At 44.6% G+C, this 16,303-nt stretch overlaps 1 protein-coding gene across 9 annotated transcripts in view; it reads right to left on the bottom strand.

Moving 5' to 3' along the window:
- Positions 1-16,303, bottom strand: part of RBPMS (RNA binding protein, mRNA processing factor) — a 172,134-nt gene that overhangs the window by 132,450 nt on the left and 23,381 nt on the right. The window contains exon 1 of one of the 9 annotated variants that reach the window (XM_082715652.1): positions 14,587-14,865. The exons of the other annotated variants lie outside the window; for them this stretch is intronic. Within the exon in view, the coding sequence (XP_082571778.1) occupies positions 14,587-14,775 (189 nt within the window). The 5' untranslated portion in view covers positions 14,776-14,865. Of the gene's footprint in view, positions 1-14,586; positions 14,866-16,303 lie in introns of those variants that run through there. 9 annotated transcript variants of the gene reach the window in all.

Below are 16,303 nucleotides of genomic sequence, written 5' to 3'. Positions count from 1 at the left end.
TCCATGAACTGCCCATGTACTGGGCAGTTGATCCGATCCGATGCAATACACTCGCTCCCACGATCGGCCCGCTGATGCCGCCACTGCAAAGATAATCATTCCCGGTTTACAAATGGGACACATAAGGCTCATTTCACCCAAAGAAAAAGCCTCAAAGCACCATGTGGATTTAAACCCAGGCCTATCTGACTTCAAAGCCTGCGCGACACTCGGCTGTCCTACCTTAAATAGTGTCTTATGGTTCTTCGAAACTGTTCCAGTTCTCTAGGATCACATCTTCAAATGTCTGGAAAGGCATCCACATGAAAGGAGGGGTTATGGGTCCGTGCAACAAGCAAGAGCCCACAAGCCGGGCCCACCAGACTTAAGAGTCTCGGGAGCACCGTTCGGTGGTCCTGAATCCCCAGAGCACACAGAATAAAGAGGTATTGTGAGAAACTTAACAAGGCAAATTTTAAGAAGTAGAGTAGTAGAGTTATTCCTAAATCATTGCCCTTAAAATTCACAAAGTATAATCCTCAGACAAAACCCTATCAATTATTCCCAACTATGTATGACAACCCTAGAAAGAGAAAACACACCCTCCCTCCCCCTCAAAAAAAGCAGGGGTGGGGGGGGATGTTTTAAAATCCGAACACAGAAAACTCTGTATTTTACCTCCGTGTAGGTGTTTATTTTGTTTCACAATTAAGTGGCCATTGGAAGAATACTTTTTTTTTTTTCAAAGTTCTGGAAAGTCATCTTCAATTAGGCCCCGGAAAGAAAAGGAATCTCTTTTAGTCATGACTCTTGTTTTCTTTGCGAGTTCATGTTTGGGTCAGCCAAGTTTTAAACGGTAAAATTATATTGCTGTGTTGTTAGTCAAGTTTGGGGGTGGGGTGGGGGTGAAGCCGCTGGCTATTTGGATCAGTGGAGGACAGCTTATCTGGCTTCTATACTGAAAGAAGGGTCTGTCTAACTCTTAGGCAAAAGACATCCTCATTTTAGAGGAGAAGCCTGCACTGGATTTCTATTGAATGATCCACATGGGAAGACTCCAGAAGAGTCTAGCTCTCCAAAGAAAAGCTGTTTTCAGAGCGTGTGTGATTTTTCTTGGGTCAATGGAATGTCTAAGCTAAAGCGTTTTTCTTTTTGTTTTTCTCCTGTGTTGCAATTTGGCCAAATAGAAAAAATTGTGTAACGATATTTCCCATTTATTCCTTGCCTTATGTTAAGAAGAATAAAGCAGTGAGCAACAATTAATGAATTTAAACTATGGTTAAGTTTCGAATGAGCCAGAAGCTGTTCTTACTCTTATTATAATACCTATCCCCCCCGTGGTAGACCATCCCTCACAGACCTGCCCACTGCGTTCTCACACTGTATTAATGAAGCCTACCCAACTTTCCCAGCACCCTTTTTTTTTTTCCACTCTAACTCCCTTCGTGGAGATGGCTGTAGCAGTCACAGGAACTAAGGAAGTGGTTTTGGTTGATAGGAAGGCAAAACACACCAATGACACAAGTTAAGGCAATAATTTTGTGGGATAAAAACATTTCACTCCGGGAAGGAATTAAGTAGGCCCTGCTACCAACATGTCCAAAGGATATCGTGAGCACCTCGGTGGTTAGCACCAGGATCAGCAGAGGTCCAGGAAACAACCTCTTGCTCAAGAGTTAAACAAAACCAAACAACAAGAAAAAAAACCAATGCAGATGAAATGCAGGCAAAGGGTCTGCCATTTTCCATCTAACCAAAGACTTGGAGCATCTCATTAGACAGTGGGGATTAAAAAAAAAAAAAAAGTTACTTTCTTATTGGAGAGAGTTTGAAGACCTTCACATAGGATTTCCTGTCAAGTTATGTTAACAAGTAAGACTGGTACTTTAAAAAAAAAAAAAAAGTGATCTTTGGGACATTAAACCAAGAAAAAATCTTAGCTCTTGATACAACAGAACTGTAGGATCAGTAGTAAGTATACTGACAGGAACTATCATTGAAAGAGCAGAGATACAAGTTAGTGGGAGCAGGCCTTGGTTCCTTTTAGAAACACTTTTAAATATATATTAAAAGTTAAAAAAAAAAAATCCTACAGGGGCGCCTGGGTGGCTCAGTGGGTTGGGCCGCTGCCTTCGGCTCGGGTCGTGGTCTCAGGGTCCTGGGATCGAGTCCCGCATCGGGCTCTCTGCTCAGCAGGGAGCCTGCTTCCTTCTCTCTCTCTCTCTGCCTGCCTCTCAGTGTACTTGTAATTTCTCTCTGTCAAATATATAAATAAAATCTTAAAAAAAAAAAATCCTACAAATACTTCCTTACCTATTGCACTGTAATTATCTGCTTCCCTTTTCATTGCTCTCATTTAAAAGCCTTAGTCAGTCTTTAAATTTTAGCCATTTACACAGTGCCTAGCACACGGTAGGTGCTTGTATCTTTTTAGAATAAACGAAGAGAGGTATTTTTGAAATTCATAGCACTTACATCCATACCAAAGTCAAGACAATACAGATGAGACACAGGCCACAAATCTGGCTTACTGAGTATGCTCCACTCTCCGTGTATTCTCAAACACGTGAAAAAGGACTGCGGCATGGACTACCACACCCTACCCAATGAGGAACAGAGAGCTGCTGCAACTCAAACACAATTTTCTCCATATAGCCTTTAAATGTCGAAAAACCCTGTCACTATGGCATTTCTGTTCCTTGGTACATATTTTCTAATGTACTCTGGGGGAACGGATCAAAAATTAAGAACTTGGGACGCCTAGGTGGCTCAGCTGGTTAAGCCGCTGCCTTTGGCTCAGGTCATGATCCCAGGGTCTTGGAATCGAGTCCCGCATCAGGCTCTTTCCTCAGCGGGGGGCCTGCTTCTCTCTCTGCCTGCCTCTCCGCCTGTTTGTGCTCGCTCTCTCTGACAAATAAATAAAATCTTAAAAAAAAAAAAAAAAAATTAGTGACTCATTTAAAGACTGGTTTTCAGTGAGAGGCTCAGTCAGTTAAGCACCGGCCTATGGCTCAGGTCATGATCCCAGGGTCCTGGGATGGAGCCCCGCATCGGCCTCCCTGCTCAGCGGAGAGCCTGCTTCTCCCTCTCCCTCTGCCCATCCTTCACCTGTCCTCTCTCTCACTCTCAACTAAAATCTTAACCAAAAAAAGAAAAAAAAAAAAAAAGATTCATTTTCTAAGATCTGAAAAATGTACCCCAAAAGTAGATTTCAGGAATACACATTACGAAGCCTCTTCTTTGCTTTCGGTTCTCAAACACTTTGGATCCAAATGACAGCAGAAAATCATGACATGCACCTTGTTCTTCTCTTAGAGAGATCCCACAGCCATACAGCAATAAGTAGGATTGTCTCCTACATCGTCAACAGTGCCAAAGGGACATACGGAATTTCACATTTTTTAAATTTGCCAAGTCTGTGCATACGTTCTCTATAGTTACAACCTAAAGTACGGTTTTAGAAATCAAAATTAGTAGGGGTAAGGCATTTAATTTATAAGTTACTATTTAATTTCTCCTAAAGTACCCTCCCTCTTTCACTTTTAAAAACAATTTAGAAAGGGAATGTCTAAGCTACAGGGTTAGATTAAGCGTCCAACTCTTAGTTTCAAAGGTTCAGGTCATGACCTCAGGGTCATGGGATTGAACCACTCATCGGGCTCCACACTCAGCGGGGAATCTGCGCGATGCTCTTCCCCTCCCTCTCCCCCAACACCTCCCCACTTGCGCCAAATCTTTAAAATAGCCTTAAAAAGCACAAACTGACATCTTGAGAAAGGAGACAATTGACAAAATTATGTATACCATTTTTGGGGCGCCTGGGCGGCTCAGTGGGTTAAGCCTCTGCCTTCGGCTCAGGTCATGGTCTCAGGGTCCTGGGATCGAGCCCCGCATGGGGCTCTCCGCTCAGCAGGGAGCCTGCTTCCCCCTCTCTCTCTCTGCCTGCCTCTCTGCCTACTTGTGATCTCTCTATGTCAAATGGATAAATAAAATCTTAAAAAAAAAAAAATTATGTATACCATTTTTTTAAAAACATGGAGACCTGGAGAGAATAGTACAGTTTATTGGGCTGCTGAGCTTTGAAACCATGTAGACATCAAGAAGCCAAACCATGAGAGGAGATGGCTGCAGGAAGTTGACAAAAGGGACCTTGCTGGGTGACTTGATGACCCAGTTGCTTAAGGATGTATGGAGACCTACTACAATTGGTTAAACTTTGATTACAAAATAAGATTATAGGCTGTTTTGTATTTCACTACAAAAACTTGGGGACATGTATATCAATCATTGGATGGTATGGTTAAGGCTTCCAACATTGTCATTAACTTAATCGTTTTTTTTTTTGTTTTTTTTTTGTTTTTTTTTTTTAAAAAAGGGAAAACTACCCTTCCAGGAGGGCTAGATTTTACGACTTTTAATTTAGGCACAATTTAGTTTTGAAAGCACAAAGGAGATACTGCCTGGGGAATCCAAGAAGGCTTTCTAGAAGCCAGCGGTGTGCCTGAAGACAGCCAGACACTCCTGCACAGAAAGCGGATCAAAGGCACCCCAATGTGCTGTCCTCCACCTCCCCCGCCACCACGGCCATCCACGTGAATCCACATGAGGGCTGATGGCATAGACGGAGTCCACTTCCACAACACAATGTTAGATGGCAACTCACTCCATCTTTTAGGGACCTCACAGTCCCCTCACTGGTAACAGAAGAAGCTGGACTAGTGAAATTCCTTCCAGTTCTGACATAGGATTATTACAGTCCTGACTTCAGTGGGACGCCTCGATCCTCCCTACAACATTAAACAGCCTAAGAACTCTTTCCATGGTCTTTTTCTCACCACCTCTCACTGTCTTAAAAGCAGAAACAAATGTGTTTGATGGTCTCTTACGGATTCCCACAGAACAGAGCTACCTGTGGGGCTACCCATGGAGGTGACCCCCCACACTTCGCAAAGCTTGCTGGGGCGGCTCTGAAAGGAACTTGAAAAACACAAGGTTTTGAACACATTTAAACTAACAAAATAGTATGTACTGTATTTCCTTAGAAAAAAGGGGTATGTTATAGTCCCATAGTACCTACTTCTAAATGGCTTAAAGCCCTCAAAGAGATGACCGTTAACATTAATACAAAGAGACGAACAGGCTGTAGGGACAGGTACTACACCAAGCCTCTTTGGGGTGCCTTACGAATGCTTGGTTCATTTATCTGACCTACGCTGGCATTTAAACTTGGAGAACACAGAATCTATTAAACTTCTACAAGTCTAGTGTTACCTCCAATTAGGCTGGATTATTTTTAAGAGTTTTTCCACTCACTTAATACTACTTAACATTATGATTACACATCACAGTGATTACCCCTCGAATAGCCTGCCGTGTGCCAGGCATGACAATATACACCGACTCCACCTTCTCCTCCCCTTCCAGCCTACAGCGGGGGAAACAGAGGCACAAGACGACTCGGTAACTTCATCCCAAGGTCACCAAGTCGGGAGTCTGAATCCGGGCATCCTAACCCCACCGCCCGCCCACCTGTTTCAATGCTGGAAGGCAAGCCGAGTCAGCACCTGACCGCGCTGGGTGATCAAAGCTGATTAAGACAAGCCCTAGGTTTACACATGGAGGAGTCTGCCAAACACATAAAAAAATAATTACAACATGCTATGTGTGCTGTAACCCAGGCCTTTAAAAAAAAAAAATCACTGTGGCAACAGAGGGGAGAGTGCGCTGGGGAGCGCAGAAAGGCTTCCACTGAGCCGGGCACTGAAAGATGAGCGGGCATTCCTGGGCTGCAGGAAGAAGGGAGAGGCTCTCCGGGGAGAGGACAGCATGTGCCAAGGTACATAAGGTGAGTGAGCTCGGGGAATCCGGTGTCGCAGGAGGGGAGGGGAGGCAGGGCAGGGGCGGGGAGTTTTTACAGGCTGGCTGACCGGACCCCTTTCAGCACTGGCTCCGGTCTGGCTTACGGTGGCTAGAGAGCAGGTCCCCTTGCCAGCGCTCTCCTACAGGGACAATCCGTAGTAGGGCTAGAGGGTTTTTTTTTTTCCTTCTCTTCTGAGATTCGCTTCCTCAGAGTCCAGAAGAAGCCAAGATACAGACAGTCCTGGGGCACAAGCAAGAATATTTAAGTGCAAGAAACTGACCACTCAGATGAGTTTTGGAGCCAGGCAATCCCTGGCAGAAGGGGGCAGCCAGGTGACCGGGTAGTAAATTGGTCCCCGGGGACAAACTGCCATCAACTGGGCAGCCTACGTGCGTGGCCCTTAAGGGGTCGGGAGCACTACAGTGTGAGTGTGGTTTCTGGGGAGAATACCTGAGCGTTTCACCAGATTCTCCAAAGGATCAGGAGACAGAAAAAACAATCACTGCTTTCAAGCAGGCTTAGCCAGACCTCTAGGCAACTTCTAATACCTGGGGCAATCCTAAGGCACTTTAAGAAAAATCAACAAACAAACAACACCACTGCAAGCAAAGTGAGAAAGCCCTCCTTCCCTCTGGAGCTTCCTTGAAACTCGGACAAACACTTTAGCTTCAGACTCTCTTCAAAAGGCATTTTAGGGGTGCCTGGGTGGCTCAGTGGGTTAAAGCCTCTGTCTTCGGCTCAAGGTCAGGATCTCGGGGTCCTGGGATCGAGCCCTGCATTGGGCTCTCTGCTCAGCCAGGAGCCTGCTTCCTCTCTCTCCCTGCCTGCCTCTCTGTCTACTTGTGATCTCTGTCAAATAAAAAAAATCTTAAAAAAAAAAAAAGGCATTTCAGATACAAGCTCCTTATTGTCTGCCTAATGCTGTTCAAGTGATATGATGCAAGTCTACCCCGATTCAGAACCCCAGCTGTCAGGATTTACCGATACGATACTCTGATATTTAGCCCAACTTTCCTAGGGAAAACCGTCCCTCTAAATGGTGAACACAGTGAAGAAATCCAAGAAGCTGGATCGACAGACCCGGTACTTAATTAACTTCTCAACTAATATTTAAAAGAAAACTTTAAAATAAACCACACTTCAGTGAAACTCACTTTAATTTTCTACCACAAGATTAAAAGGATGGCTGCCTCCTGAGGAATAATCATCACCCTGGAGTCTGAACCCAAGAACCCTTATTTCCAGGTTGGCAATTTGGCCCTCTGGGGGAACACAAACACCTGGCCCGACATCGGTCATCACCATCACGTGACATCACACGTCACCAGCGTTTCAACATGAAATGCTCCTGTTGCTAGAATTCACTCTATCACTGTTCAGCTCCCAGCCACCATCTGGAAAACCGTGCATGGTCCAGGCAATAAGAGACAACGTTACCGTGCAAAAGACAAAGAGAGAAAAGCTCTCTGTGTGCTTGGCACAGTGGGGAGCGGAGTGGTGGTGAAGGACACCCGGGCCGGCGTCAACAGCAGCCTGGGTTCAAATCCCAGCCGCATCCTGAAGCGGGGTGAGCTCAGGCAAGGTACCTACCCTCGCGACCATCTTCTCAGCTATAAAGTGAGAACCCTAGCTGTGCCTCATTTGAGAGGACGGTCACCAGAACTCAGTAACTTGATGTTTGTAAAATGTTTAGAGCAGGGTATTGTATTTGACTTATACGCTCATCATACCATAATTCCCTTTGTTAAGGGAACGAGCCATTTCAACAGAACGGAGAAGGAAGGCATGTTCGTAAACAGAGTTCATAAATAGAGTACCCAGAGCTAATGTCCAATGTGAAATTAAACACCAAAAATAATCACCACAGTGCAAATAACTGTAATGGAAAGTTGGGTAACAAAATTAGAGAGACAGTCATTGTCTCCTAGCACACGTTACATCACCATGCTGGATGGTAGGGATTAAGAAATTAAAGTTGGGGGGCGCCTGGGTGACTCAGTGGGTTAAGCCTCTGCCTCCAGCTCTGGTCATGATCTCGGGGTCCTGGGATCGAGCCTCACCATCTGCTCTCTGCTCAGCGGGGAGCCTGCTCCCCCCTCCCCCACCCCGCTTGCCTCTCTGCCTATTTGTGATCTCTGTCAAAGGAAGAAAGAAAGAAATTAAAGTCATTCTGCATACATGTCTTTAGATCACCGGAGCAGAGAATACAGACAAAGTAAGACTCGTGTCACATATGCTGCAATATACTGAGCAATGGAGTGGCCTCAACTTTTGAGGGAGGACAGAAATTTCTGAAGTAATAGCGGAGGAAAGCATTACTATTTAATAACGGGCTGATGCTACCGTTGTGTGTTTGCTCTCTGGGAAAATAATGCAGGCCGGTCGAAGATTCTGGAAGCAGAACAGCCACGGTTCCAAGGACAGAGGGCACAGTTTCAGTGGCTGGTCCTCCGCCATGCCTTACGGTTTACTGTAAAGTCCAAGAGCTTCCTTCCTAGATCACTTTCTGTGCCACTGGGCCACCCACCTATTTTGTACACATTACCTGAGGACTCCATGAGGCACACGTTCTCTTCGTTCTCTTCAAAAGAGATGAAGAAACAGATGGAGAGATTAGAAGTCCCCAGCCAGCAAGCTAACAGGCTCGGAACCTGTTATGAATCCAACATAACCACGTACTTTCAGGGCCGAATTTATGATCTGATGTCCAAGGTCACAGGTTCTGGGCTTACTGACCGATTTCTCAATGACCTGCTCTCCTCCACTTTGCAGGGCCATGAGCCCTTTCCGGACAGCGGTGTGCGTTGAACACACACGTTCAGCACGTGCTGCTGGGGCATGTGCTCGTCTGGTTATTGCTACGATCCATGTACAACCCTCTGTCGGAGACTCTGTTAATCCCCATTTACACAGGAAGAACGAGCCTCGAAGAAATTAAGCAGCTTGCCCACGCTAACACAGCTAAAAAAGGACAGCCAGGACAGGACACTCGCATTCAAGACCCACAGCGGCGGACTCCCAAGCTCAAAGCACCGGGAGGCAATGGAAAGGAAGCGCATCTCAATTTTCTAAACGCGGCTCCAATGAGAACCCTTCACCATCCTGCCGTTCTCATCTGACCTGCGGGACTCCGGCCCCTGAAAATCTCCACTAAGATGTTCTCTTAGTCCCTCACTCGTCGACCAATCTACTCCACCGATTCCGTGGTCCTTGTGGGCCGAAGACAGAAGCAGGAATGAAGAACTAAAAAGAGAGGACAGGAAAAAGGAAGAGAATGTACAGAGGAACGAGAAGGGGCTCTTCCTCCAACAGCAGGTTTCCCCTCAGCCCTTCCCCTCCAAGCCTCACCCACACCGGAGAACCCCTCCCAGCCTCCCCTAGCAGACCGGTCCTCACCAGTCCCCCGGCAGGGAGCTAGGCAATCAAAGGTGACGTCCACAACGAGCAGAGAGGTGCCAAGTGCAGCCCCGCTGGTCTCCAAACTAAAGCAGAGCTCGTGACCTGTAAATATCCGCAAGGTGACGGAACACAGGGACACAGACCGCAGAGGTTTGAGAGTCTGCATCTCCAGGCACAGGGACGAGAGAGTTCTGGTGGAGAGAACTGGAAGGCCGGGAAGCCAGACAGCCAAGATCAGGGAGACTCGGTTGTCCAGGATAAAAGAGCCACAATGGGAGGCTGAACAGCTCTTGCAAACACAGCAACGAAGGTCAAGGGCAGGGGATCCTAATGGACATTTCAACGAAGGTCAAGCGCAGGGGAGCCTAATGGACATTTCAACTGCTCACTGCCAGGAGGCTTCCGAGCCAGGTCCTGGTTTCAGCCCGACTTTGGACAGTTGAACAGATAAGTTACCTCTGCAAAATGCACCAGGGAATTAGAAAGGGGCTCACTGCAGCAAACCAGATTCCCTGCTGTGCTGAGTGCACCCAGCACAAACGGAACAATACTGAGAAAGTAACTTTGTTCCAGCAAAACACAGTCAGCGGATACAGTTACAAACTTGCGGTCTTCCCATTTGTTTTTTAAAGAAGGGGCATTTTTTTTTTATTATTTCTCCTATGACTTTTTGAGTGTGTGTTTACAGAAGAAAAGTGAGGACAATGAGCTCAAGTGGAAGGATTTCCAGGATCTACCCTCAGATCGGACTAAACTTATTCAGAAACAGACACTGGAGTTTCTTTTGTACAGTAAGTTCCCCCTAAAGGAAGCACCGGGGAGCACCTGTGACTCAACAGAGCCCAGATCTGCATATCAAACAACAGGGGAAATCCTAACACATCCCAGCCCAAATGCTACTTTTCTTCCATCTCCAGCCCACGGATAACTTTATCTGTTAGAGCACCTAGTCTTTCCTAGGCTTAATACTTTCCACCTAGCTCACGAGTTGTCTAGAGGGCACTGCACATAGTAGGTATGCGCAAATTTTCTCAAAAAATCATCTGTATGATCTTGTGTTTTCAAATTTAAGAATACCAAGTAGAGTCCATGGAGAGGACATCTGTACTTAAAGGAATCTTTAATGGCAAACACATCTCCACACGCACGCAGTGGTGGATTGTCTGAAAGAGGAAGATGGGGCACCTGGGTGGCTCAGTGGGTTAAGCCTCTGCCTTCGGCTCAGGTCATGATCCCAGGATCCTGGAATGGAGCCCCGCATGGGGCTCTCTGCTCAGCAGGGAGCCTGCTTCCCACCCCCCACCCCCTGCCTACTTGTGATCTTTCTGTCAAATAAATAAAATCTTAAAAAAAAAAAAAAAGAAAAGAAAAGAAAAAGAGGAAGACGGAGAATACCTACAACTTCTTTAAGAACCCTACTCTGGAAACATTGGCTACAGATGTGCCCGTCAAGAACTAAAGCTAAATTAGCGTGGGAGCTGCTGTGTGGTGATAACTTTCTTAGTGCCAGGAAGTTGGTGAGTCTGTGATTAAACAGGTTTCCGCCCTTAGCCCCACCCTCGATGCAATCAGCTCACGAACAGAAGGTTCGGCAGCTGACCAGCTCACCCCACACTCAAAAATCTGAGAAAAACAAAACAAACCGGGCCACACTTTCACACAAGTAATTGAAACTCTCAATCCCCTCTGTGTACATTTTACTCATCTTCACAACACAAGCTTAAAACATAGAAGAAAAAGTTGAAATTGGCCATTTTCATGACGTCAAACAAGTATTTTAAACTTTTAACTCACAATATCACTAGAATATTAACTAGGCTGTCAATCGATCCCAAGTTTCTAACACATTCCTACCTACGGTTCCTAGATAAGCCCCAGGACTCTCTTTACCTTCCACCCCTGAACTATTTGGCTGCATTCACAGAGAAAATACCAGAATATGAAACACACAAGGACTTGGCAGATTTGCACAAGCGTTTTCCCCTTCTAACTTTCAAGCCCAATTGGTTGAAGTCCCCTAAGCTGATTCCTTGAGTGCATAATTTCCCAAAATACAGGGTCTTCTTAGAAGTCCCCAAATGGAGTTTTGTTAAAAGTTAGACTCACAATCAGTTCAGAAACTGAGAAATACTTTTATACTTCATGAAAAATGACCCTAACCTAGCTCTATGACCTTAAACCAGTCATTTCATACCTCCCCAGCCTTCAAGCTCCTCCGTTAGTGATTTTATACTATTTCAAAACTACCTTTAAAACATTTTTTTAACCTTTTGAGTTGGGCTTTGGTGTCTGGTGAAGAAAGTCCTCCCTTCATAGCTCTTTTTCAAACTTTTCTTGGTTTTATATACATTTAGAAAGGCCAGCTAAACTCCAGAACTAATTTGTCAACTTCTTTTAAAAATACTTTTGAAAATTTATTTAATTTGTAAATTTGGAAGAAATGGACCTTATGAATAACCACCAAAGAATATAGTCTTTATTTTCATTTACCCACATCTTTTATATCCTTCAGAATACAGTATTGTTCAGGTAGCTCTTGCAAATTTGCTTTTACTAAGCTATCAAGAATACTACCTTTTCGGGGCACCTGGGTGGCTCAGCTGGTTAAGCTCAGGTCATGATCCCCGGGTCCAGGGATCAAGTCCCACGTGGGGCTCCTTGCTCAGCCAGGGAGCCTGCTTCTCCCTCACCACCCTGATAGTGTCCTCACTCTCTCAAAAACGAATAAATAAAATATTAAAAAACAAAAAAACTATCTTTTTCATTATGTTTTCTAAACTGAGTATGCTGGTACACCGCTTTCTTTCACTGGTGTGTTTAAAAAAAAAAAAGGCACTGTGATTTTGTGTTTATCTTGTCTGGCCACCTTACTGAAGTTTGTTATTAGTTCTCCCCCCCACCCCATTGATAATCATGGGTTTTTAAGAACATAGTCACACTGACAGCAACAATGCAATTTGGGCCTAAGCAAAAAAAAAAAAAAACCTAGGGAAAATATTTCCAAAAATACATGTATTAGACAATGTTTACAATAAAGACCACCTGAGAATCGACAACTTTAATAGAAAAAAGGAATTTCAATAAAGCAAATTGTTTAAAAGACCAAAAGCTGGTGAACACATTAAAATGGCAACTTCATTAATAAAAATACAAATTAAAATAATGAAATACCGGGGCACCTGGGTGGCTCAGTGGGTTAATTCTCTGCCTTCAGCTCAGGTCATGATCTCGGGGTCCTGGGATCGAGCCCCACATCAGGCTCTCTGCTCAGCAGGGGGCCTGCTTCCTCCTCTCTGCCTCCTCTCTGCCTGCCTCTCTGCCTACTTGTGATCTCTGTCGAATAAATAAATAAAATCTTTTTAAAAAAAAATAAAGATAAAATAAAATAAAATAATGAAATACCTTCTTTCAGCCAATGATCACCAAGTAAGACAGATAATTTCTAATGTTGGAAAGTATATGGAAAAATGAGCACTTCAGATGCGATTGTAAACTGGTAAGTCTTTTTACAGAGCAATTCAGAATTATCAAATAATTAAGTGCACACACTCTCCTCCAGAAATTCCACTTCTAGGAATCTTTATATCATACTCAAGTTCTAGAGTTAAAGGGTAAATTATACAATGCCTTTTGGTAAAAAACAAAACAACCTTAATGATCCCATAAACTGTTCAAGTATATGTAGTCCATTTATTCAAATATGCTTAAAATACATAAACATAAGTTATAGTTACTGATGTACATATATCCCCAAAAACACATGGACAAAATGAAATTTGAGAATCTTCCATGCCCAGAGCTGAGCCTGAGGCCAAGCTCAATATCATGACCCTGAGAGCATGACCTGAGCTGAAATCAAGAGATGGATGCTTGGGACACCTGGGTGGCTCAGTGGGTTAAAGCCTCTGCCTGCCGCTCAGGTCATGATCCCAGGGTCCTGGGATGGAGCAGGAGGCCTGCTTCTCTTCCTCTCTTTCTCTGCCTGCCTCTCTGCCTAATTTAAAAAAAAAAAAAAAAAGAGTTGGATGCTTAACCGACCGAGCCATCCAAGCGCCCCTAAAATTTTACAGTTTTAATTATATAACAGTATAGATGGTTAAATTCTAACAAGTCAAATGTATAAAACGCAACTTTACTGTTTCATTAGAAATACCACACACCTGTTTCTACATGCAAAGTAGCTTCTTGCAGGATCACTAGGGAACAGCTAAAATCCTGAAAATAATTCAAACGTCAGTGGGAAATAAAATCTATTATTGTACCTCTCTACAATGTAATACTATACAGGCCTATACAGCTATTAAAAAGAATGAGGTTCTACTACATATTCTGACATGAAGACTTAAGATTTATTGTCAAGTTGAAATGGCACAAATCAACAAAACATTTTTATCCGTATCTAAGTGCATCGAAAGATGCATACTCGGTCATTAACTCTGATTACACTTCTGGAACAGGAGGAGGATGAGAGACTGAGAGGAATGTTAAGTTATTTGCTACAAGTACTTCTGTAGTTTTATACCTTAAAAATCCGGAGTATTTATTACTTTGTCATTTTTTTTTAAAACGGGAAAATGAGGGGCCATGGTATTTATGGTTCTTTGCAACTTTCTAAGTTTATGAGAAACAGGTGTTCTGAGGAGTCTCCATGTCGATTTCAGCTACTGATAACCCGTTATCTGGGAGGGAGTAGTGAAGATTCATTGTGCCCTGCACAGACAGCAAAAAGAAAAACAGAGCCGGCATCCAACAATTCCAAACATTCTGGTAAACACTTAAATACCCAGTCAATGTTTTGTGTCTGTATGAAAGCAAACTATCTAAACATTTTAAAAGGCTTCTGTGTGATTACAAACACAAAAGACTTTATTGTATCTTAGAGAAGGTAAAAAGATCTACGTGTTTCTTTGAAGAACAAGCTTTCCCCACCCAAAGAACAATAAATGGAAAACATCAAGAAGGCAGAATGCGGGAGAAGAGAGGATCTGGAAGACAGGAGAGGAGACAACATTCTATTTCTTAGGGATTAACATTTACACAAACACGGACTACAGGAATGGAGGGCCTTTTCCATCCTTTATCATTTTGTTTAGTTTATCTGGACAATGATGCAAAACAAACCCAAAATGAAGCAGGGGACATGGCTACTATCTATGCCACTGTTCCCACACGTAAGTCACCAGGATACCCAGACATCACTCTGTGTCCTGGCGCCCAGGGATTTCCCAACTCTGAAAATCCCACATTGCAATGTACCAGGACTTGAAATCTTACAAAAGGGATTCACTGCACTTCTTTAAAACTGGGCCCTATACACAGTCATCTCAAGTATAACACACACAACCAACCTGACAAACCCCAGAAACAGGGATCTTCGATGAAGAAATCTGATGTTCTTCCCTCTGCGCAATGTGCTCCACGCACGGTTCTCTCAAGGGGCCACCCTCCACCATCTGGCAGGAAAGCAAGCTGAAACAGACACAGGGCTTCCAGATGCCAAACACGGAACAAGGCACGGCGTGTCCACGCACTGCCATCTAACACGCCGAGCAGTTAACCACCTGCTCCCGGTCCCGGTTTTCCCCAAGACAAAGCCATGCCAAGCCTGTTCCCAGAGCCTGGTGTCCAAGATGGTAGATGATACAAATGCGTAGAGAAGCGAACGCAGCTCAGAAGGACGAAAGCAGAGTTCTCCAGCAGAAAGTCCTTGCATTGGAGGCTATCTGGCAAGGGGGCCAGCGAAAAGGTTTTAAGCAGGAGGACAGAGCACATTTCCATTTTTTGAAAGGTTACCCTTTGTCCTGTCCTGCAGAGCAAGGACTGTGGGGGAGGCACGGTCGGTACAGCGGTGTGGAAAGTTCCGTGGGTCACCTGAACAGGATGGTAAGGGAGAAGGATGGAGAGAGGTCAACAGATTTGAGATTGGAGGGAGGCAGAACTGTTTGGGGTGAGGCACTAGTTAGGGAGGGAGATGGAAGAGGTGGGCCCGGGGTGAAGGGGGACAGATGTGGAAGACAGGAGATCTGGGGGCAAGGACTATGACGTCCGTTACTGGACGTGTTGAGTTCATGATGGCGTATGGAAGACATCCAATTCAAAGTGGTGTAGACCCTTGGATATATGAATCTGAAGCTCGGGCCAGAACTCTGGGACGAAGGGCGTCCTCCATGGGCACGCAGGATAAGAAGAAGGGACACAGGACAGAGGTTTTAAGGTATACTTTCGTTTTAAGGCCCAAACCAACAACAACGACAACAAGATGAAAAGGAGAATAAAAGAGTGGGGGTACTTACTGAGAAAAGTCCTCAGTAACATGGAATTCAAGAGAATGTGAAAAAGAGAAAAATCCTAAAGTAAAACCAGTCAGTAATGGGATAACAAGCCATTTTTGTTTCTTTATATTTTACTGTATTTCCCTACAATCTTTGGTAGACACATACCTATTACTCAAAAAAAAAATTTTTTTTTTTTTTTTAAGTAGGCCTCAAGCATAGCGTCAAGCCCAACATGGGGCCTGAACTCACGACCCTGAGACCAAGACCTGAGCTGAGATCAACAGTCAGATTCTTAAACAACTGAGCCACCCAGGGACCCCTCGAAGAAAATTTTTTAAAAGCCAAACTGTGCAAATCCTCTGCTGCACTATCGCATCCACTATCTCATACACTATCTCACGTAGCTGTAGTCTACAATCCAGAGCGCCTGTGTTTTGAGTTCCTTTACTGGGTCTGGTAATCTATCTGCTTCGCGACCAGTGACACACATTGCCCAGCCTCCTGGCCAAGGTCTGGAATCCCAGCAGAGCAGAGCTGGCTGGCCCACACACAGAGGGTCCACTGACCTTGGGTTCATCGGCATGCTGCTGGAATCCAATGAGCGAACCAGCAATGGAACCTGCCTACTTTGTCCCACTTCCCACAACGACCAAAGCCAAACCAAAGTTCCCCAATTCTGCACCATTTCCTATAAACAAGAGATTGCCTATACGCACTCACACAGATAGGGGAGGGCCACGGCTCACCAAAAATATGTGTTCATTGCCTCTATCGCTTGTAAGGTGCCCGC

The sequence above is a fragment of the Mustela nivalis genome, assembly GCF_964662115.1.
Source record: "Mustela nivalis genome assembly, chromosome: 20".
In the NCBI taxonomy this organism is placed as follows: Eukaryota; Metazoa; Chordata; class Mammalia; order Carnivora; family Mustelidae; genus Mustela; species Mustela nivalis.
This window is presented reverse-complemented; position numbering and strand designations above follow the sequence as displayed.